A 24,177-nucleotide genomic window follows, 5' to 3' on the forward strand; every position below is an offset into this window, starting at 1 on the left:
AACATACACACACATATATAATTACAAATAAGATAAGTACTTCACAGTATTGAACTCTTTATCCCACTGTAAAATTAATAACCTATGTGAGAACAGATTAGTATTTACATTTTGAATTAAAAAGTTGACTGTTACATAATTTTCCAACATTTCAATCCAGAAAGCCTTTTCATACAAAAAGAAACAATATAGTGTGGAAATGTCACACATTTAAAAATACTTTTTGTAAAAGATAAATTTTTTTTGGGGGGGCGGGGCAGTCCTGGGCCTTGGACTCAGGGCCTGAGCACTGTCCCTGGCTTCCTTTTTGCTCAAGGCTAGCACTCTGTCACTTGAGCCACAGCGCCACTTCTGGCCATTTTCTGTATATGTGGTGCTGGGGAATCGAACCCAGGGCCTCATGTATACGAGGCAAGCTCTCTCGCCACTAGGCCATATCCCCAGCCCAAGATAAAAATTTTGAAGCTAATAAGCCTAAGACTCTTTTGCTATCTTCTTTAAATGTAGGTCTTACTATTCCTTGTTTCTTTTTTTTCAAAAATAGGAATTTGATTATTGATCTCTAAAATATAATATCTAAGTAGAAAAGATAGATTTTCAAAACTTGAATGTAAATAGCATGAAGACCATATGATGAAACCTACACAGCATCTCAGAGCTCCCTTTCCGATTAGTGGCAAACACTAATCTGACTTCTAATACTAGAGATTAGTTGTGCCTGCTTTTGTAGTTTATGTAAGTGAATTTGTATTTCATTCTACTCTCAGTGTTTGGGTACTTTTGTTCAATATTGCACTAGCAATGTTCATCCATTTCATTGTGAATAATTATAAATCACCCATTCACAGTGATGTATAGTGTTATACAGTAAGAATAAATCTTCATTCTGACATATTATAAAGTAGGTGTTAATTTCAAGCCAGCCAAGCATATATGAGAATAAGTGGCTATGCATACTCTCTCAAGTGTGGTATTTTCCTGTCTTTTTAATTTTAGCTATTTTAAAAGGTAATAGGTGATTTTTAAAAATTGGCTTGTATAAATTATCGAGGGGAGAGTTTCACTGTTACATTTCCACACTGTTTGCATTGTATTCCAATCAATTTTACTCCTTCTGTCACACTCTTTGCCCCTCTCCAATACAAAACAGAATCCTTACAAACTTCCTCTATTCTCGTAGTTGGAAATAAATCTTTTCTTCCTTGTCAACACATACACCTCCTGCTAGTCCTCACCCACCTACAGGTTTATTCCTCTCCTTCCTCATCCACCTATGGTGTTAATTGATTTTTTTAAAAAAATTGACCAAACGTCTAGCAAATGCAAGCAAAATAGAGGTCTTTATTTAAAAGCCACTATGTATCTAAAAAGGGCAGGACTCTGAGTTCAAATCCCAGTATTGCCTCCCCCCCAATAAATACTCCAAATCCTGTGTACTATGAGTTGGCTGGGTCAACCTCTTGTAATTCATGAGTATTCTTTCATCAGCAAAGAAGAAATACAGTTTGAATGATGTAAGCAGAAATATTTCAGCACAAATCATTTCATTCAAAATATGGTCTATTTTCAAAAAAATATTTCACTTAAGAATAAGAAGATATGCATATGTGCTAGATATTTATGGAATAGAAAAAACTGAGCTGGGCACAGGTGGCTTACACTTGTAGTCCTAGCTACTCAGGAGGCTGTGATAGGAGAATTGTAGTTTGAAGCTATCTTGAGCAGGAAAAGTCCATGAGATTCTAATCTCCAACTAACCACCAGAAAACTGGAAGTGGAGCCATGGCTCAAAGTGGCAGAGCTCAGGAACAGTGCCAGGCCAAGTTCAAACCCCATGACAGAAAAAGAAAAAAAAAAGTATTTTTTAATATGGAAGAACTGTGGGATACAAGAAAAATCATTAAGCGCCTTTTCTATTACTAATGATTATTTCATAGAGTTGGAGACAGTCATTGATATATGCTTTCATTACTGTTACAGGGTCTCCATTCTGGTGCCTGCTGGATATAGTTCCTATAAAGAATGAGAAAGGAGATGTGGTACTTTTTTTGGCTTCATTCAAAGATATAACGGATACAAAAGTGAAGATTACTCCAGAAGATAAAAAAGAAGGTTTGTACTGTTTTCAGAAAACATTGACAGATGGAGTAACATTTTGAAATTGTTTACACAAAACCTTGGGAGGGAAAAAGCTGCCTTTTAATAGCAGCAACTGATAAATATTCATAACTGCAAAAGTCAGTATTCAGTACATAGTTCAAAATCACAGAGAAACACATGTGTTTACTTTCTTGTCTTTGTAAGAAAAGACAGACATGTTTAGCAGGCAGCAGATGTTCATATTTCTACGTTACTAAAGTGAGGGCAAGAAAACAATTTATCACACTACAAAGATTTGTACCAACTCATTTTATTAGGCAAACAAATTGCTTGAAAGCAAAAATGATGGGATTACAAGTACTTGTCTGGTACCAGGCACTGGTGGCTCACACCTGTAATCCGAGCTACTCAGAAGGTTGAGATCTGAAGATTGTGACCTGAAGCCAGCCTGGGCAGGAAGTGGAGCTGTAGATAAATGGTAGAATACTAGCCTTGAGCAAAAGAAGCTCAGGGACTGTACCCCCACCTTGGTTTGAAGCCATAGGACCAGCACAAACACACCCATACCCACCCCCCCAACCCCCACACTAATTGTTTTATCTAAAGATATTATACCTTAAAGCATTCAAGTATGCAATGTTATTTTACAGAGGGTTCTTCGAATGAAATATTGGTGCTAAATGTTGAATCTATGCCTTATAATATCTAAATATATGTATTATATATATAACAGTTTTTCCAAGACTGTACATCAAATGATTATTTTATGTGGAATCAAAGATTGTTTCTATTAGATACTAAATCCTCAAAATCATTTTTATTTTATTGCTACCTTGTATGTATCCCCTAAAAGAGTATAGCCCTTTCAGAGAGCCAAAGTAACTATTGTGAGTCAGCATTATTATAAAACAATTATTTCTTTTCCTAACCTGTATTAATAGTATAGGAAACACCTTAAAATTCACCAATTGATGGCTTATCTCACAGAAAAGGCATTAACATATGGCATTTTTTTAAAACTTCAAATTAAGTGTTTGATAATCATTAAAATGTCACTGTGTAAGCAGAGCAGAATTGTATTACAGCACTTGACAACTCTGAGGCCTTGCCTGCCTTTACCCCAAGTGACATTATTGAAGTTCATCTAAGTGGTGCAAGTAAGGTTTGTGTGAGGTAAAGTAATTCAATGCAAGCTGACGCCACAGACTAAACGACATGATTTGCGTGGACTTCTATTTAAGAAAAATTTTATACAGTTATACTCAGTCGCAAGAAGACCACCAAGAAGGCCACCGAGACTCAGACGTTCCAAAATGCAAAAGCAAAGCAAGGCTTTATTCAAGCGAGCTGCAACTCGGGCCTTGTCCTACCCACCGACACAGCGGAGGTTAGGAGGGAGCCTCGAGCTGCGATTACATAGGGCTTATAAAGGCAAAACACAAAGTTACAACAATCAGGTGTTCAAGCAAGCAAGATTAGGACACAGGTACAAATCTGGTTGGCTCAGGGCTCGAGGCATTCTGGGGGCAGTTACAGTTAAGCATTCCCAGTGGTTAGAGTTCTTGACCGACTGGGCCCTAATAAGCTTGTCCTGGGTTTGCTCACAGGGCCTGCTTATCTCAGGTTCACGTGGTAAACTGGGGTTCACATGGTAAAGTGGGGCCTGACTTCAAAGTCTGGCACTTCATTTCCCCCTTTTCTCTTTGGTACCTTGGGAGCCAATCATGGCTCCATTCTGTCCATTTCAATGGCTTGCATGTCTAGGGGATGATATAGAGATAAGGCATGGGCCAATAGGGCCCAAAGTAGTAACCTAAAACAACTCTGGTCCCTTGGTTTTAAAGGGGGCTGATGGGTGAAGATCATCCATCTTCTGTAGCTTCTTCAGGCTGACTGAGGGACATTGACCTTACCTAGCCAGGAACCTATACTTTACCAAGGGACTGCAGGATCAGATGTCCATTAGGAGCTTTACTCCAAACTGGAAATTATACCCGTATTCCTGAGCAAGCCCAAAACTACCAATGCCTTCTTGCTTGCATGGGGCTTTACAGGACTCCTGCTAGTTGCTGAAATAAGGGGGTCACTGCACTTTGGAGTGAGCTGCCAAAATAACATCAACATTAGCCAGGGTAGCAAGGAAAGAAGGCAAAAAGAAAATTTTAACAATATTCAGTCTAACTTTCTTTTCTTGAGGCGAAGGCAAAGTGGCTGAGTCGGGTGCTTGGAGACCTTCCATGTTCCACCACGGCAGTTGTCGTCCAGGGCAAAGGGGTCAGCTAGCCTGGCGTGGGAGCAATGGACCCAAGTGGCAATGCCGTCTACCTTGAGGGCAGTGGGCGTAGTCAGTAGCACTACGTAGGGTCCCTTCCACCATGGTTCTAAGGATTTGGGGTTATGCCTCCAGACGAACACCCAGTCCCCTGGTCTGAATAAATGGGGGGTAGGGACAGAAGCAGAATCATATAATGCCTTAAGTTGGGGCCACATATTCTTGTGCACGAGCTGCAAATAATCAAGTTTACACAAAAATTCAGCATCATCCAAATCAGCAAGCAATTCAGTCTGAAGGCTAGGGATAATGGATGGGGGTACCCGTACATTATTTCAAAAGGAGTAAAGCCAAGCTGATAGGGAGAATTTCTTACTCTAAGCAGAGCAAAAGGAAGGAGTGACACCCAGTCTGTGCCAGTCTCTAAGGCCAATTTAGTTAAGGTCTCTTTTAGAGTCCAATTCATTCTCTATACCTGCCCTGAACTCTGGGGTCTATAAGCACAATGCAATTTCCAGTCCGTCCCCAGTGCAGCAGCTGTTCCCTGACTTACTTTTGAGACGAATGCCGGTCCGTTGTCCGACCCAATGGTGGATGGGAAGCCATACCTGGGTAGGATTTCTTCCAGGATCTTCTTAGCCACTACATTCGCGGTCTCATGCTTTGTTGGATAGGCTTCAACCCATCCTGAAAAGGTGTCTACAAAAACTAGCAAATATTTGTATCCAAATTTTTCCAGGTTTAATTTCTGTGAAATCTACTTCCCAATACACGCCTGGCCTATCCCCACGGAGGCGAGCTCCTTTAGTAACTGGTTGATTGGGGACGTTGGTGAGCTGACAGGCCTTACAATTTTTAACAATATTTTCAATAAGTTGATCTCCTTTCTAATTTTCACTTTGGAGTGTCGGAGCAAGTCCTGCATTCTTCGGGTTCCCATGTGAGAAGCTCAGTGTATTCTCTTAAGGATCCCCTTACCCAGCCCTTGTGGCAAGATAAGTTTCCCTTCACAAGTTTTCCACCAGTCATTGTTTCCTTCTCTGTCCAGGGGTTTGTGGGCCATGGGAATTTTCTTTATCCACGCCAAGTCTTCTTGGGAATACTGGGGCACAGGAGGCAAAGCTTGTGGCTCTGGGTCTACTAGAGTCAATACTTCTCTGGGCTGAAGGGCTGCTTCCTTAGCTGCCTGGTCGGCCAGATTATTCCCTCTAGTCACCGAATCAACTCCCTTTTGATGACCCGGACAGTGCATAATGGCAATCTTTGCTGGTTCCCATAGGGCCCGGATGAGGCTTAAAATCTCCTGCTTGTTTCTAATGGCCTTTCTTTCGGCTGTCAGTAGCCCCCTCTCTTGGTATTCATGTCAAGTAGGCCTAAGGCAGGGGCTTCCAGAAGGCTTTTCTAGATTGCCTCAAAGGCTTTTTGCATCTGTTCAGTCCAATGAAATTCTGGGAGGTTTTTGGTGGCTTAATATAGAAGCTTGGCCATCTCAGTGAACCCAGGTATCCACAGCCGGCAAAAGCCTGCTGTTCCCAGGAACTCTGACTTGTCTGGCTGACTTAGGCACAGGGATTTTCAGCATAGTCTCTTTACGTGCATCTGACAGCCAACGCTTGCCCTCTTTTAATATGAAGCCCAGATAGGTGACTTCAGGTTTACAAATTTGTGCCTTTTAACATTCTAGTCTGTAAAAGCTTTTTCCTGACTGGCTGGGGAACTGATCTCTGATGACCTAAAAAAAAATTACCTTTGCAGGCCTTTAACAGATCTCAATAAGGACACAATCTCAGGTCTACAAGTTTTCTTTCCTGAACAGATATATCAGCTTAAAATTCTCACTGCCAGTCAGAGCTTTGAGTAGATGTGGGGGTTGGGATTTTTAAACTATCCTCTCATTTGACAAACTTACCCTTACTAACCACTATCAAAGATGACTGGCAAGTTCCTGCCCAGTAGACAGACATGGGCATTAGTAAGGCATGCTTACGAACTATTCTTCTAGGACTTCCTGGCTTTGATTAACTTTTGAAAGGCCAAACGGAAGTGACTCTAGGATCTGACACCATCTCTGCCATCCAAGCAGCAGCTTACTGCCTCTGGATGCTCCATCACTTTTGTCCCAGGAGGAGTGACTTTCCACTGGACTTGGACTCAGGGCCTGAGCGCTGTCCCCCAGCTCTCCAGCTCAAGACTAGCACCCTACCACTTTGAGCTCCACACAAATCCGTTCCCAGCCCTCTGCTGGCTGCTTAGAGACAAGTCTCTCACAGGGACCTTTCTCTGCCCGGGCTGGCTTCGAACTGCAGATTTCAGATCAATGAGTCTTACAAGAGGCCACTTTACTCCAATTAAAAGCAACAAGGTGGTCCACACAGAAGTAGTTTTTAAGCTTGCTGTTACCTGGAACTTATTAAGGGCCAGTATTAGATCTTGACAAACTTGTAGGAATCACCTGTGCTTCTCTGTGGGCCTGCTGGAAACTGTTACAAAAAAACCTACAAAGAAGCTGGAATGGCAATTAAACATTTTGGTAGCCATAATTCTCCTTTTCTCACTTTGCAATAATTATTTAGGACAATTTGACTTCCAAATTTCTTATCTAGAAATGTATTCTTGATTTCCAAAGGCTTTTTACTAACCCAACACTTTAGCTTTTATCTGCATTGGAAAAACTGAAGCTCACAGGCATTCTGAAACCAGGTGCCGCCCTTTGCCTACGGACTGCTTGTTTCAAAAGAGCCTCTTTTTTCTTCAGTCCCAGTTACTGCATGGCATGAAGACCTTTGAACTCAAATGACAATTTTTCCTTAATGCAAGAATTACAATTAGAAATACTTATCCATTCAGCTTTCCAATATATTAGTGAGAAACATTGGCCCATTTGCCATTTCTTCCTACATACATAGAGTTAATGAGAGTTTACTTCTATCCCCATTAGTTTAATATATATTCTTTTACATCCAAATTTCTGACACTTAGCTCTGATTTTTTTTAAGTTAAACATTTTTTAACTATAGTTCCTTTTAAAACAATGCAACAATCCTTTAAAGCATTTGGTAATGCCCAAACTTGATGACCATTTGAATTTAAACTTAACCTCATTCAATTTTACATCCTGCTAACAGTCTTGAACATGTTCACACTCACACATGCACACACACATACATATTCAAAAGATCTTAAAGCGCGCAAAATAAACATCGGCCATACATTTTCCAGTGGCAAGAGATATTTTTGCCAATCTTACTCCTGCAACATGCAAATTTTAAGACAAAACCTTTAATATATGATTTTAGCATTCTCCAGCCTCATTTTCCAGGCCTTGATAGTGTTAGTAAAACATTTTTACACTCATACTGAATGTGAGCTGTCACCTGTACATCTTTCCAATGAGCTATGCAGGTTTGACACAAAAGAGACTGTCAGACTGACAAATACAGAGACGACAGCGCTGCATGGTGTGGTCACTCCCTGCCACCTGCAGATGGCTTGGGCTGGCCCTGTGTCTGCCCCTGTAGGCGGCTGCAGGTCAGTACTCAGGGCCGACGCCTCTGTGCCCTGGGCTGCTGGCACCAGGACTGGGCGGGCCCCTCCAGAGCGGAGGGCACAGCTGAAACATTTTCCTCAGAGTCCTCTTGTAACTGGGGTGGGGAGTATGGAGGGGGAAATATTTCCTCCTCCACGTTTCCTCCCTGGAGGACAGGTGGGCACAATTTCTTCTCTTCCCTCTTGGTTTCTCTCTTGTCACCCCGTGAATATTGGGGTAGGGGAAGGAGTGGAGGAGGGAGTTGGTAAGAAAGGCCGAACCCAAGCTGGAGTGTCCCTGTCAACTAATTCCCTCCAGGTGTCTATATAAGGAATCTGGTCTAGATAGCCTGAATGAAGGGCGTCGATTAGGCTTTGTAAAGGTCCTGATCTTAACTATTTCAAGCCTCCCCTCAGGTGGCCAATTAGCTCTCTCAAGGATGGGCCATTCAGACTTGCACAGGGTGATTTTCCTCCTTACGGGCCACACCTCGGTTCTGCACGATCTCCTTGACCTCCCTCCAGTGAGCTAGGGTCAAATCTAGGGGGCTAGATGGAGGTCCTCAAGATAGAATGTTACCCATAGCTCTGATCAGATGTTTAGTTCAAAAGGCTACAAAAAAAAAACCAAACAATACAACACACAGGCCTGAGAAAAAGCTACGAGTTGGAGATCTCCCAAGTTGGCCCACAACCTCCTTCTGCAAGCTAGAAGCCGCAGGAGCAGACCCAAGTTGGCCCACAACCTCCCACAAGGGTGCAGGAGGAGTGGACCCAAGTGGACCCAAGTACAAGGTGGGCAAGTTGAGTCTCAAGGGTGGAGAGTCTGGGGCATCCCGCAGTCCCTCCAGGATTGCCGAGTAAGTGCGTCCGCTTCAACAACCCCTTCAAGAAAGCAAAAGCAAAATAGACAAACAGACAAATTACAGGACAAGACAAATGAACAGCGCTGTTTCCTTACCTTCAGAGTCTGGGGTCTTGGGGGTCTCTGGGGCTATCCCGGATGAGCCCCTAAATGTTACTCCAAGTCGCAAGAAGACCACAAAGAAGGCCACCGAGACTCAGACGCTCTGAAATGCAAAAGCAAGGCGAGGCTTTATTCAAGCAAGCTGCAACTCAGGCCTCATCCTACCCACCGACACAGCGGAGGTTAGGAGGAAGCCCCGAGCTGCGATTACACAGGGCTTATAAAGGCAAAAAACGAAGTTACAACAATCAGGTGTGAAAGCAAGCAAGATTAGGACACAGGTACAAATCTGATTGGCTCAGGGCTCGAGGCATTCTGGGGGCAGTTAGAGTTAAGCATTCCCAGGCAGTTAGAGTTCTTGACCGACTGGGCCCTAATAATCTTGTCCTGGGTTTGCTCACAGGGCCTGCTTATCTCAGGTTCATGTGGTAAACTGGGGTTCGCGTGATAAAGTGGGGCCTGACTTCAAAGTCTGGCAATTCAGTTATTTGCACATTTGTTTGGATAATTGAAAAATGAGAGAAGCATAGTTTAAAGAAAAGACTAAGAAAATATGAAATACAATGAAGACTGAATCAATGAACTTCATTCAAGGGATAATAACACACAATGCAACCTACCCTTTGCATTTTCTCTTGTGTGTATTTTCACTTGTATGTGTGTAAGACACATAAAATTGACACATATTTCACTTCCATTACAAAAGAAAAATATGTATGCCATCAGATTCATACCTATCATTATTCATTGAGTTAATCTTATTTATAGGACCCTATTTTTACGCTTCTCTATCAATTGATTATGTAGACTCAAATATGGTATTAAAATGTCTCAATCAGATAACTTATTTGAAATTCTTGAGAATTAAATGTTTTTAAAAAGTAAATGGGCAGTGTTTCTGGGCACAAAATCTTTTCAAAGGGATAATTTCTAAACTAAACAATTGCAGAGGGCATTAAAAATTTTAAAGTAATTGAAACATAATTGAATCAAATTAATTCTATAGACTTAAAATTTTAAGTTCTATTTAAATTTCAATGCAACTGTAAAAAATGGATGAATTGGGGATAGACTAATTCAGCAAACACAGATGTGTCCCCCTACCCCCTCCCCCACACCTCCAGCCCCTGTCTAGTAATGAATTACCATTTAGACATGTCAAGATGATAATAGTGTGCTTTGTATCATCAAACTCTTAGCTCAAATTTTTGTTCCATCATGTGCTGGCTTTTCAGCATTCAGCAAGCTTCAAGAGTGGAGTGAGCTTAGCAACAATGGAGGAAGGAACAGGAGGGATCCCTAAGAGGTAGAGATAGATGTGGACAGTGGTGAGACACTAGAGACAACCACAAGATGTATAGAAGTTAAGTCAGATGGAAATAGATATGTTCCCATTGGATTCTGCAACTTTAAGACTGCTAGGGAACAGGTTTTCACGACAGTGCTGAGGATTAAAACCAGATAGCTTCCATAATGAAATTTTATTAACTTTCTGACATTTGAAGCCATTGCATTATTAAAATTAAAGAGACGCAATTGAATCCTTTTGTGGCATGCTCTTCCCTCACATTAAGGGTTTTACAAGTTCATATTGTTTAAGAATCAACTGCTAAAGCTCCTCAAACCCACTGTATAACTACCAATTCACCTCTTAACCTTCCAGCAGCCTCTGGGCAAGCCAGCTGGCCTGATGAGTTCTAGCTAATAAACCTCTCACCCTTCTTTCTCAAGGCCAACATTATCAAGTTTTCCCTCACACAAACTTTCCTGTCACCCTCTTTTTCCCATGCAAATCTTCTCTCCTTATAGTCTAGTGAGTGGTATTTTCTTAGACCACCTGAGGTTTGGAGCTTGCTTCACCCATGTCACTCTTCTTGCACCAATCTATCAAACTTCTATCACATCTTCTTACCCAAATCACTACCGGCACTTATGCTGGCATGCTGTATTTCCTACTGTAACCTGCAGATAACAGACGCTGAATAAATACTTGCTGAAGTTATTGATTTTGTTAAAGGTACTTTGCTCATGTAACAGCATTTTAATTTCTTTTAAAAGTACCTTTTCTTTCCACTCTGGGTATGTGTGTTCACGTTTCCAGATTGTTTTCACAGTGGTTTACTCGTTATGCTGATGTTGTTTTTCATTCAAGCCAGTTGAGTATAATAATATATGTCATGTTTGTTTCTAGGCATGGGGCCCAATTCTGCTATTACAGTTGATTTCTTATAGGGAGCCTTGCATTTGCTTTGCAATGTTGGTTGATGTTGGATATTCATTGGATGCCAAGGATATCATCAGTTATCACAGAGCAGAGGAATCTCAATTGCAGTTTCTATACAGTGAGCACTTCCAATTTGTCTGGACAATGCCATGGTTATGTGTGTGACTTGTCCTATTATCTTCAGTGCAAAACAAATCAAGAGCTTTCTTTGTCATCTAACTTTTGTCAAGCAGCAGCAGGCTGTCATTATCAAGTACTCTGACAAGTTTTATAGTACACCTGCCTCTACCCACAACTAAGGCCTTGAGAAAAGATAACAAATTAGCTTTACTAAATATTAGATGCACATTTCATTTGGCTCAGAGAATCTGGGAACTTAGGAGAAGCTATTTTTTTCTCACATTTTCTATGTTTTTTCTTAGTAAGTGATCACATGACAGAATTCCTTCCGCACACCCAGGACATGATTATCACTGAGATAGAATATCACTAAGACAGCTATTGACCCAATTCTCTTACCACACTTGATTTCAGGTTGAAAAAAAAAAATATATATATATATATATATATATATATATATATATATATATATATAAATATCCAGAAGATAGGGTGCTGGTGGCTCAACCTGTAATCCTAGCTACTCAAGGGCCTGAGATCTGGTGATCAAGGTTCAAAGCCAGCCTAGGGAGAAAATTTCTTGAGACTCTTATCTCCAAGTAACCACTCAGGCAAAAGCTGGAAGTGTAGCTATTGCTCAAGCGTTAGAGCACTAGACTTGAGCAAAAAAGCTCTGGACAATACCCAGTTCTCAGAGCTCAAGCCCCAGAACTGGCACACTCACAGACACACACAAAATATTCAGAAAGAAAATCATTAAGCTACTGAATAAATAGTAATTAAATCTAAGATGATATTTATGCATTTTACATATTTTAATTATCCATGTGGAACACTGTGATAATGGCCTTTTACTTGCTGAAATATTTTGTATGTTTTTTGTCTGTGTAATGGAAGTAATGCATATATAATCATAATAAAGACCAGTTGCCGCATCACAGAGCTGTTGTAAAAATTATTCCACAATAGGGAAAGAAAAAAGATAGATACATTATCCAGGGCAAAAGATTTATGCCTCCAGGAGATTTATGCCATTTCCTTTTCAAATATGTAATAAAATTGAAATGGAAGAGCATAGATAGATATCCAAAGTATTTTATTTTACTGGGTATGCTATACTACACACACACACACACACACACACACACACACACACACACACAGAGTATAGGTTATATAGCTTATATAGTACATATAAATTTGTATTTTTTTCAAATTTTTATTATCAAACTGATGTACAGAGAGGTTACAGTTTCATACGGTAGGCATTGGATACATTTCTTGTACTGTTTGTTACCTCGTCCCTCATTCCCTCTCCCTCCTCCCCTTATCCCTTTCCCCCCATGAGGTGTTCAGTTCACTTACTCCAAACAGTTTTGCAAGTATTGCTTTTGTAGTTGTTTGTCTTTTTTTACCCTGTGTCTCTTGATTTTGGTAATTCCTTTCAATTTCCTGGTTCTAATACCAGTATGGATGGTTTCCAATATACTCAGATAAGATTACAGAGATAGTGTAGATACAACCACAGGAAGGTGATACAAGAACATCATCAATAGTAGAAGATACAGATACACATGGGACGTTGAAAGTAGTTACAACTGTGATATAACAATCGTTTCCATAACCTGGAATTCATTTCACTTAGCATCATCTTATGTGATCATAGGGTATAGCTATTGGGCTCTTGTGATCCTCTGCTGTGACTTGCCTAAACCTGTGCTAATTATTCCCAATAAGGGAGACCATAGAGTCCATGTTTCTTTGGGTCTGGCTCAATTCACTTAGTATAATTTTTTCCAAGTCCTTCCATTTCCTTACAAATAGGGCAATGTCATTCTTTCTGATAGAGGTATAAAATTCCATTGTGTATATGTACATTTTCCTGATCCATTCGTCTACTGAGGGGCATCTGGGTTGGTTCCAGATTCTAGCTATGACAAATTGTGCTGAAATGAACATTGTTGTGCTGGTGGCTTTACTGTGATTTTGTTTGTGGTTTTTTGGATAGATACCCAAAAGTGGAGTTGCTGGGTCATAGGGGACTTTTCTATATTTAGCCTCCTGAGGAATCTCCATACTGCTTGCCAGAGTGGCTGAACCAGTTTACATTCCCACCAACAATGAAGTAGGGTTCCCTTTTGGCCACATCCCCTCCAACAATTGTTATTGTTAGTTTTCTTGATATATGACATTCTTACTGGGGTGAGATGGACTCTCAATGCTGTTTTGCTTTGCATTTCCTTTATGGCCAGTGATGTAGAGCACTTTTTCATATGTCTCTTGGCCATTCTCATTTCCTCATCAGAGAAGTCTCTTTATAAATCTTTAGCCCACTTGATGAGGGGGCTATTGGTTCTTTGTGGGTTTTCTTGGAGGAAAGTAATATTTTTAGTTCTGCATAGTTAGATATGAGGCCTTTGTCCCTTGAATGGCCGGTAAAGATCTTCTCCCAGTCTGTGGGCTTTCTGTTTATCTTGTGGGCTATGTCATTTGCCCTGCAGAAGCTCTGCAGTTTGATGCAGTCCCATTTGTCCAACCTTTCTTTGATTTGTAGCCTTTCTGGGTCTTTGTTAAGGAAGTTCCGTCCTGCGCCAAGGAGCCCAAGTGTTTCTCCTCTCTTTCCTTTAGTGTTTTCAGGGTGTCTGTTTTGATTTCGAGTTCTTTACTCCATTTGGAATTGACTTTGGTGCAGGGTGATATATAAGGATCTAGTTTCAGTTTGTTGCATGTGTTGAACCAGTTTTGTCAGCACCATTTGTTAAAGAGGCTATCTTTCTTCCAAATTATTGTTTTAGCTCCTTTATCAAAGATTAAGTAGGCGTAGTTCTGTGGGTTCATTTCTGGGTCTTCAATTCTGTTCCATTGGTCTTCAGGCCAGTTCCGGTGCCAATACCAAGCTGTTTTTATTACTATAGCTTTATAATACAGCTTGAAGTTGGGTATTATAATTCCTCCAGCACTGTTCTTTCTGCTTAGGAGTGTTTGTGCTATTCTAGGTCTTTTATTGTTCCATATGAATTTCTGGATTGCTTCCTCTATTTCATTAAAAAATGGTGTTGGGATATTAATGGGTATTGCATTGAATTTGTAGATAGCCTTTGGCAATATTCCCATTTTGACTATATTAATCCTCCCAATCCAGGAGCATGGGAAGTTTTTCCATTTCCTTAGTTCTAACTTAATTTCATTCTTCAAGCTTTTAAAGTTCTCATCAAAGAGGTCTTTCACTTCTTTGGTTAAGGTTATTCCTAGGTATTTTATGTTTTGGGGGGCTATTGCAAAAGGAGTTGCTTTTCTGATTAAAGCCTCGGTCTTCGGGTCATTAGGATAGAGAAAGGCCGTTGACTTTTAAGGGTTTATTTTATATCCTGCAACTTTGCCAAAGTTTTGGATCAGCTCTAGTAGCTTGGGGGTAGAGTCTATGGGGTTCTTTATGTATAGGATCATGTCATCTGCGAAGAGAGAAAGTTTAACTTCATCTTTTTCTATTTGGACCTCCTTTATATGTTTTCTTCTTGCCTAATCGCTCTGGCTAGGAATTCTAGTACTATGTTGAAGAGCAGGGAGAGAGTGGACATCCCTGCCTTGTTCCTGATTTTAAAGGGAATGGCTTTAGTTTTTCACCATTTAGAGTTATGCTTGCTGTAGGTTTGTCATAAACTGCCTTGATTATATTCAGGAATGTTCCCTGGAATCCCAATTTTCCAGGGCTTTTAGCATAAATGGGTGCTGGATTTTATCGAATGCTTTTTCCACATCCAGAGATAAAACCATGTGGTTCTTTACCTTGCTCCGGTTGATGTGGTGGATTACATTAATTGACCTGCATATATTAAACCAACTTTGCATCCCTGGGATGAATCCAGTTTGATCATGGTGTATGATTTTTTTGATGACCTGTGTAAGTTGATTGGCCAGAATTTTATTGAGAATTTTTGTGTCTATGTTCATCAGGGAAATCGGTCTATAGTCCTCTTTCTGTGATGACTCCCTGCCTGGTTTTGTGATGAGGGTTATACTGACTTCATAGAATGTGTCTGGTAGGGAACGTTCTCTTTCAATTTCATTCAAGAGTTTGAGAAATATTGGTGTGAGTTCTGTTTTGAAGGCCTTGTAGAATTCTGCAGTGAGCCTGTCTGGACCTGGGCTTTTCTTGGATGGGAGATCATTTATTGCCTTTTCTATTTCAATACTGGATATGGGTCTGTTTAGAAGGTTTAAATCTTCATGGTTGAGTTTGGGGATATGAATTTTTTCTAGGAAATCATCCATTTCTTCCAAGTTCTTGAATTTGTTGGCATTAAGGTTTGCAAAATAGTCCCTTATTATTTTCTGAATTTCGGTTATATCTGTGGTGATGTTACCTGTTTTATCTCTTATCTTGTTTATTTGAGTGTGCTGCCTTTGTTTTTTGGTCAGGTTTGCCAGGGGTCTGTCTATCTTGTTGATTTTTTCAAAGAACCAACTCTTTGTTTTGTTGATTCTTTCGATGGTTTTTTTTTTCTCTAATTGATTTATTTCTGATTTGATTTTAATTATTTGCTTACATCTATTGACTTGGGGTTTGGCTTGTTGTTCTCTCTCAAGGAAATTAAGGTGCTTCCTTAAATTATTGAGTTGCTGTTTCTCCAGTTTGTTGATGTATGCACTCAGAGATATAAATTTTCCTCTGTGTCCCAAAGGAGCTGGTATTTGTGTCCTCAACTTGGTTGAATTCCATAAACATTTGAATTTCCGTTTTACTTTCTTCAATGACCCTCTGATGGTTCAGCAGTGTGTTGTTTAGTCTCCATGAATTGTAGCAATTTCTGTGGTGGCTGTTTGAGTTGAGCTCTAATTTTATTCCATTGTGGTCTGAGAGAATGCAGGGAATGGTTTTGATACTTCTGAATTTGTTCAGATTTTCTTTGTGCCCTAAGATGTGATCTATTTTGGAGAATGTTCCATGTGCTGTGGAGAAGAATGTATATTCTGTTGTTGCTGGGTGGAATATCCTGTAGATGTCGGTTAAGTCTAGTTGGTCTGTGCATTTATTTAGTTCTTTGATTTCTTTGTTCAGTTTTTGGCGTGTTGATCTGTCCAGCGGTGATAGTGGAGTGTTAAAGTCCCCAACTATCAATGTGTTTGGGTCTATGAGTGTTTTTAGAGTTAGTAGTGTTTGTTTGATGAAGTTGGGTGCTCCTGCATTTGGTGTGTAGATATTTAGGATGGTTATATCTTCCTGTAGGAGAGATCCCTTTATTAGTATGTAGTAACCTTCTTTGTCTCTTCTTACCTTTTTTAATTTGAGGTCAATTTTGTCTGATACTATGATTGCAACTCCAGCCTGCTTATGGGGGCCATTTGCTTGATAGATTGGATTCCAGCCTTTCACTTTTAGAAGATGTTTACTTTTGCTGGATAGATGTGTCTCTTGGAGGCAGCAGAAAGATGGATCTTGTTTTTTGATCCAACTTATGAGCCTATGTCTTTTGATTGGAGAATTAAGTGCATTAATGTTGAGAGTTAGGATTGAGAGATGATCATTTGATCTTGTTAAAAGCTTGTTAAAAGCTGTGTCTTCCCATTTCTTGATCTGATGTTTACTATTTAGGGTTCATTTCTCTGTTTTGGGATCTTGATTATTTTCCCTGTATAGTATATATTTGAGGATTTTCTGTAATGCTGGTTTGGTGGAGATATATTGTTTCAGTTTTTCCTTACTGTGGAAGACTTTTATTTGACCTTTGGCTATGAATGAGAGTTTGGCTGGGTACAGTATTCTTGGTTGGTAGTTATTTTTATTTAGTGTTTGGTACACCTCATTCCACGCCCTCCTTGCTTTCATGGTCTCTGCTGAGAAGTCTGTGGTAATTCTGATTGCTTTTCCTTTATATATGATTGTTTTCTTCTCCCAAACAGCTTTAAGGATTCTTTCCTTGTACTCTACTGATCCTGTTTTGGTCACAGTGTGTCAGTGGGATGTCCTATTCTGGTCTGGTCGGTTTGGGGTTCTAAATGCTTCTTGTATCTGTATAGGCCTATCCTTCTGGATATTTGGGAAGTTCTCAACTAATATTTTGTTAAATAGGTTGCCTATCCTATTAACTTCTCTCTCCAGGTTTTCCTCAATACCTATTATCCTTAAATTTGGCTTCCTGATCGTGTCTTGAATCTCCTGTAGCAATCTGTTTTGTTGATTGGACTGGATTTGTATGGTTTTTTGACCTTTCTCCATAGATTCTAGTGAATCTTCAGCTCCTGAGATTTGATCCTCTACTTTAGTTAGTAGGGACTGTAAGCTAGCTACTTGATTTCGAATCTCTTTTCTTCCTGACTGGTCTTTCCTGATGATTTCCATGTCATCTCTTAGGTCTTGCATGGACTTCTTTACTTCATTAATTTGGTTTTGAGTGCTGTCTCTCAAATCTCTTACCTGGGTAGCTTTCTTTTCATTTGAATCTTGAATTTCATTTATCTTTCTATTTTTTGAGGCCATGAAATCATCTATTACTTTATGGAAGGATTGCTGTATTGGTTCAATCTTTTCATTTAACACGTTTATCAGTAGACTTCGTAGAGCATTTTGAGGGTTCTCTTCTATGTCTTTGATTGACTGCTCTGTTTCCTGCTAGTTTTGAGTGGGAGAAAAGACTCCATTGTTTGCCATCTTTCTTGTGTTTCTTCTGCCTATTGGATTGGGAATGCCAATCTACAAGCACCTGTGAGCACCATTTAAGACCCAAAGCAGCCCTTACCAAGCACTGTTGTGTAAATCTTATAAGTTCACAATTATATACAGATATCTTGTAAACCTGTCTATAAAATTAGATTTGATGTTCCTAAAGAATACAATTTTAATATAACAACCAATCCTGGGCCCTGTATTCAGTAGTTACTAATTTACTGTTACAACCCTATGAGCAATCCTTGTTCTTATATTACGTTCTTTTAGGACTGGCTTTCTCTATGAACTCCTTTGATTCACTCGGATTAAGTAGGGATACAATAATCAGGAGTCAATGGAACCTGGAGGTCCTGGCAGTAAGTCAGGGGGGAAAGTTAGAGTTAGTAAAGAGAATAGAGTAAAATGTATTTTTTTTTGTGTGTGTGTGTGTGTGTGTGTGTGTGTGTGTGTGTGTGTGTGTGATGATTTTGGTTTAGTTTCAGTGATGTAGAAATGTGGAGAAGAGTAGAATCAGTAGAAAGAACAAGGTTAAAATGAGTTAGAAGAAAAGAGTGGAGGTATTATTCTTAGGAAAGTAATTTTTAAAGAAAGAGAATGCAAAGAGAGAAATATAGAAAAAATACTGGAAGACAGATGCACAAAACAGAGAAAAATTATTTAAAAAATAAAATAAAAAGGAAAAAAACCCAGAAAAATGAACAACCAAAAAAACCCCACAAAACTTGATAAAACAAACAGGTAAAAATGGAAAACAAGAAAACCAACGACATTTCAGAAGTGAAAAAAAATATTAAAAAGTTTAAAAAATGTTTGAAAAGAAAAAAAAATGGCATCCTCCTTGTTTGGGTGGTCTTTCCCCAGTCTCTGTTTTCCTTGCGATGGTCTGCAGTCTATTTTCCTGATTGGCTGGTTTGACTTGCTATCAGTTTGCAGTGAGTGGATCTGTTCTGACCCTTCTCCCCTGTTGGTACAATCCTGGGTCTCTGTGGATTCACACAGCTTGCATGTAGGCCTTGGGTGTCTTCTGTAGATGGGGACATGAGCAGTCTTGGGAACCGTGGCTCCTCTGTCTGTTGTGGGACCATGGCCTTTAATGCCTGGCTTTGAATTGGCTATGGACTCAGCAGGGCGGGGCGCCTCTGGCCTGGTTTACCCAGATGAGAGTTGCTTGCCTGGGGGAGGGTCCTCCCTCCTGGGCGGGGAGGCGCCTGGTGGAGCTGGCTATGTAATTCAACTCCTTTTCAGGCTGGGAATTGGGCTTCCTCTGTGACGGGATGGATTAGGTGTCTCAGGAACTGTTTGTTCCCCTGTTGGTAGCTGTTCACTGCTTTCACTTTAAATTTAGAAAGTCCAGCCCACAGGGCGGGGCACCTCTGGCTAAGCCGAGGCCCAGGATGAGCCTCCCACCTGGGCAGGGGGCATTCTCCTGGGCGGAGCTGGCTCTCACTGGTGGGTCCCTCTTGCCCTTTTCAAAGATGGCTCCTTTGTCCTCGCTTTCCCCAGGCCTGCTTTAGTTCCAGTCTGGTCTGACCCTATGCCAGTGTCAAAGATGGTGCTTTGCTCTGGCGGTGGGGGAAGGGCTACCTTCCAGTAGCTGCTCTGTGGGTGTGAGTGAGAATATCTTTCGTGGGGTACTCAAGCTTTCTCTGTGATTTCAACCTGTCCATGCTCAGCCGTGGTCTGGAGGATTTCTCCCTGGTCTATGCTGTGTGCTTTAGCCACGGGCAGTGCAGGTCACTGTGCCAGGTGCTGTGCCGGCGCCAGCACTGGCGCGCTGGTGGGATGCCGCCCGGAGCTCAAATCTGTTGATTTTTCCTTCCTGGCCAGAATCCCTGTACTGTTAGAACTTACTCTGGCTGTCTTTCTAGGAGTAAAAGTTTCTATGAGGTGAGAAAACTGCGATGTTGGAGGTAGCTCAGCTAGGGCTCTGCTGCTCCTCCACCGTCTTCCCAGAAGTGGTTAGATTTGTATTTATAATCAAGTATATATAAATGTATATATAGATGGATGGATGGAGAGAGAGTTTTGCCTTTCAAGAGCAGAGAATAATTTGAAGAGGGATATGTTGCTATAGATTGTCATAGGGACAGAGAATAAAAGACAAGACCTGTTTCCCTGGGTCATTCCATTGGCTGCAAGGATTGTAGCCAATCAGAAGACACGTATGCAATAATTTTTTTCTGTTTATTTGTTTCTTGTGATCCTTGAATAAAAACTATATAAAGTTATTACTACTTGAGCCTGATTTTTGTTAAGTTGAATTCCTAATTTTGTTACTTGCAAGAATGGAGCATTGTTTTAAGCCCCTTTTTAGAGTGAATTTAGAATTTTAAAACTTTTTGAAATTGAATGAACAGTTCAAGAAAATATGGCATGAGTTCAACATGCAAGTAAGAAATAAATAAAAAGCCACATGATTCTGTGTGGACATACATTTTTAATGACATACACTATTCAGAAATCACCTATACATTTATTTTATTTATTTCTATATTATCTATTTATTTTTGCCTTATGAATGTTTAAATTCAGCCTTGTGCCACTTGTGTGGCTTTCTGGCTCTACTGACTATCTACCACTTGAGCCGTTCCTCTAGCCTGGTGTTTTGTTCACTTTGGAGATGGAGTCATAGGACTTTTCCATCGGGGCTAGCTTCAACATGTGATTCTTAGATCTCAGCCTCCTGAGTAGCTAGTATTACAGGTATGAGCCACTAGTACTCAACATCTAAACAGTGATTTTAAATACTATTTAAAATGAAGAATTGTAGGTGTCATGCTATTATCAGAGATAGCAACAGGATTACTTGGGACAGGTGCATCTCTGGTCTTCCAGCATGTTGTGGCAAGGCATGTTTGGGATTGGCAGGACACAGTGTAGGTTTGTGTTTCAGTGGGAGAGTGGGTGTACTTACCTTTTTGGCTTATCTGTTCATATGAGGTTAGTATGGTGATGAATTTATCAATGTGTTTGAGGGCTTCAAGGGGATTAAAAAGCCAGACTCACCTGGTATTGGTGGCTCACACCTGTAAACCTAGCTACTCAGGAGGTCTGTAACACTCTTATTATCTCCAACTAACCACCAGCAAATCAGAAGTGGCACCATGGTTCAAAGTGGTATACTGCTAGCTATGTGTGAAAAAACTCAAGGACAATGCTCAGGCCCTGAGTTCAAGTTACTCTCCAAAAAAGCTACTCTCTTGTGCCAGAAACATAAGAGCAAGTTGTTTGGAAAGGTGCTAAGAAATTCTGTGTTTCTGAACAAGGGAGATTGCCCCCAGTGTCACAGGATTTCAAGTTTCATTTCTGTCTTTTGCTTCAATAAAAATGATCTCTGAACTCCAGCTAGCTTGTTTGGGGACAGTAAGAAAAATGTCCAGGAGTTGCCATCAAACCAGTCCTGCTGGCACCACAGTGAGCTCTTTCAAATCCTATGAGATTTTTTTCAGTCATTGATTTGACACATTTGTGAGGAACAATTTGACTTATACACCAAAGAGAAGTTGCAAGGGCAAATGCTCTTAGAAATATTTATGTAATTGGTTCCCTCTCTAAAATAGTAACCCCTTTTCATTTGATATACTTTAGAGATACAAAGTTCAGTTCTTGAAAAAAATACAAACAAATGACTAGATACTTTTTTCCCAATAATTAATATTTCACGGCAGACATTTATATTAAAAAATATGCAAATGAGAAGGGTGAGACAAACAGAGATGAACTAGAAAGCTGCAAGAATGATTGATTAGATTGGTGGGAAACTTCAGAACTTATAAATGCTGTTTATGAGCCATTGGCTTGTGTTCTTGGATTTTCCTTCTAGTCCCTAAGTTTAGGCTAGGGCACCTGTGATAAATGTGTGTCATGCATGCAATATACAGAATGCTTTGGTGAATTGGAGTCAATCTCAAGTGCTTTTTCTTTTTCAAGTGGTTGTACAAAAGAAGTTATCAATAACAAATCAGCTTAGGAATAGAGTGAATGTTGGCTGGTGTTATCTTTTTTATCATTCTCCCTCCCAACCCAAACCCTACCCCCAATTTTCCTTGTGTCATAGGAAATGTGTTGAATATTATGACTTCATTCTCCTCCTTCCCTCCTCTCTTTATTTCTCTATCCCTCTCTCCTTGCCCTGACCCCATCCCACCCCTTTCTAGGACCAGTTTCTTGGTATACATTTTATTGGACTCTGAGTTCATTTTTCTAAGGAATTATATAATTTGAATTCCATCCTGCAAATATCATACTACAGTTAATACACTCGTGAACCCTTGCATACAACCCTACGTGTGTTTACTTATACACTTATGAATTAGTTCTAGATTCCACATCTGAGAGTAAACTTGCTTTTTGTCTCTCTGAGTCTAAGTTACTTAACATAATTTTATAGGCCCATCCATTTCTTTGCAAATGATGTAATATTGTCCTTCCTAATAGATGAGTAAAGTTCCATTGTATATATGTACCACATTTTCTTGATCCATTCATCTATTGAGTGGCATCTGAGCTATTTCTAGAACTTGACTGCAGTGAGTAGTTCAGCAATGAGAATGGTTATGCAGGTGCTTTTACTGTATGTTGCTTTGTAATTTTTTTGATAAATGCCTGAGGGTGGTATTTCTAGATCTTAAAGTATATGCAAGATCTTTGAGTACTCTCCCAAACAGCTTTCCAGAGTGGTTTTAAACACGTGAAGAAAAGGAACATTCCCAGTAATAACCTGAAACTTTTACAGAATGTGTGAGAACGTTTAAGAATGTAGGAAATCAGCTGGGCATCAGTGGCTTACACCTGTAACCGAACTGCTTAGAAGACTGAGATCTGAGGATCACTATTCCAAGCCAACCCTGGAAGGAGACTCCATAAAACCTCAAATAATCACCAAAAAGCTAGAAGTAGAACTGTGGCTCAAGTGGTAGAGTGGTAGTCTTGAGCACAAAAGCTCAGGGACTGTGCCCAGGCCCTGAGTTCAAGCCCTAGAACTAACAAGAAGGAAAGAATGAAAGAAGGAAGGAAGGAAGGAAGGAAGGAAGGAAGGAAGGAAGGAAGGAAGGAAGGAAGGAAGGAAGGGAGGGAGGAGGGAGGAAGGGAGGGAGGGAGGGAGGGAGGAAGGGAGGGAGGGAGGGAGGGAGGAAGGAACAGATAGGAGTGTAAGATGAGCTATCATAGGAGGAAATAAAGTAGCAAGGAGAGCAAAAACAAAGTGGAAATAGTGAAAAGAAGAGCAGCAACTTCTACTAGCAAATGAAAAAAAAGGATATTTTAAAACAAGTATTGAGACAGAGTTTTGGTATATAGCACAGGCTGGTCTTAAATTCATGGTCTTCCTGCCTCAGATCTATAATCCCAGCACTTGGGACACTAACTGCAATTTTTTTTTTTTTTTTTTTTTTTTTTTTTTTTTTGGCCAGTCCTGTGCCTTGGACTCAGGGCCTGAGCACTGTCCCTGGCTTCTTCCCGCTCAAGGCTAGCACTCTGCCACTTGAGCCACAGCGCCACTTCTGGCTGTTTTCTGTATATGTGGTGCTGGGGAATTGAACCCAGGGCCTCATGTATATGAGGCAAGCACTCTTGCCACTAGGCCATATCCCCAGCCCTTAACTGCAATTTTTTAAATAAATGTATAAGTAGAATATACAAATAACAGACACAAAAGTCATTTATCAGTACAGTCTTAGTGGGAAAGTCATATAATCATTTTAAGAATGAAAGCCAACACATGACATCATCATATGAGAGAGGCACCTGAGTGTTCTTGCATGAACATACTTTAGAATAATGTGATCATCAGGGAATGTGCCAGAGAGCATAGAAAGAACACTGTGTTACTTGTCAAAGAAGGAAGAAGATCATATGGCCCTTTACATTACAGCACATTACTGAAAAGAAGCCATTACAATGAGAGTCCTGATTTAATATTGATGGTACACTTCTCACTCTTGTTTTGTACAATAACGCAAGCTGTAGGAGAAAGAAAAATGACCCTGTAATGACTGAAGATACTAAATTGTTGTGTTTTTTTTTTCAAAAAATCTCCCTCAAAATGTTAATCTTAAGTAATTTTACATATGAGTATATGAAATAAAAAGATGATAAACCCAGGACCAGCTGGAGAAACAGGAAAAAAGAAAATGGCAAACTAATCTCACTTTAAATTTAAAACAAAATGTAAACACATTAAACTCCAAACATATTAACTTTTGTGAATATGTGACAGAGATTATCTCACTTAGTCTAAATCATCCCATTCAAAGTCCTCTGAGCTTCTATTTGTTGGCAAGAACAATGAACAGTCAGTCATT

The 24,177-nt window shown here is 40.1% G+C and overlaps 1 protein-coding gene across 1 annotated transcript in view; it reads left to right on the plus strand.

Moving 5' to 3' along the window:
• Kcnh8 (potassium voltage-gated channel subfamily H member 8) overlaps positions 1 to 24,177 on the plus strand; it is a 367,265-nt gene that overhangs the window by 136,683 nt on the left and 206,405 nt on the right. The window contains exon 3 of the mRNA XM_048354862.1: positions 1,981 to 2,112. Within this exon, the coding sequence (XP_048210819.1) occupies positions 1,981 to 2,112 (132 nt within the window). The remainder of the gene's footprint in view (positions 1 to 1,980; positions 2,113 to 24,177) is intronic.

Source organism: Perognathus longimembris, chromosome 10 (genome assembly GCF_023159225.1).
Source record: "Perognathus longimembris pacificus isolate PPM17 chromosome 10, ASM2315922v1, whole genome shotgun sequence".
Lineage (NCBI taxonomy): Eukaryota > Metazoa > Chordata > Mammalia > Rodentia > Heteromyidae > Perognathus > Perognathus longimembris.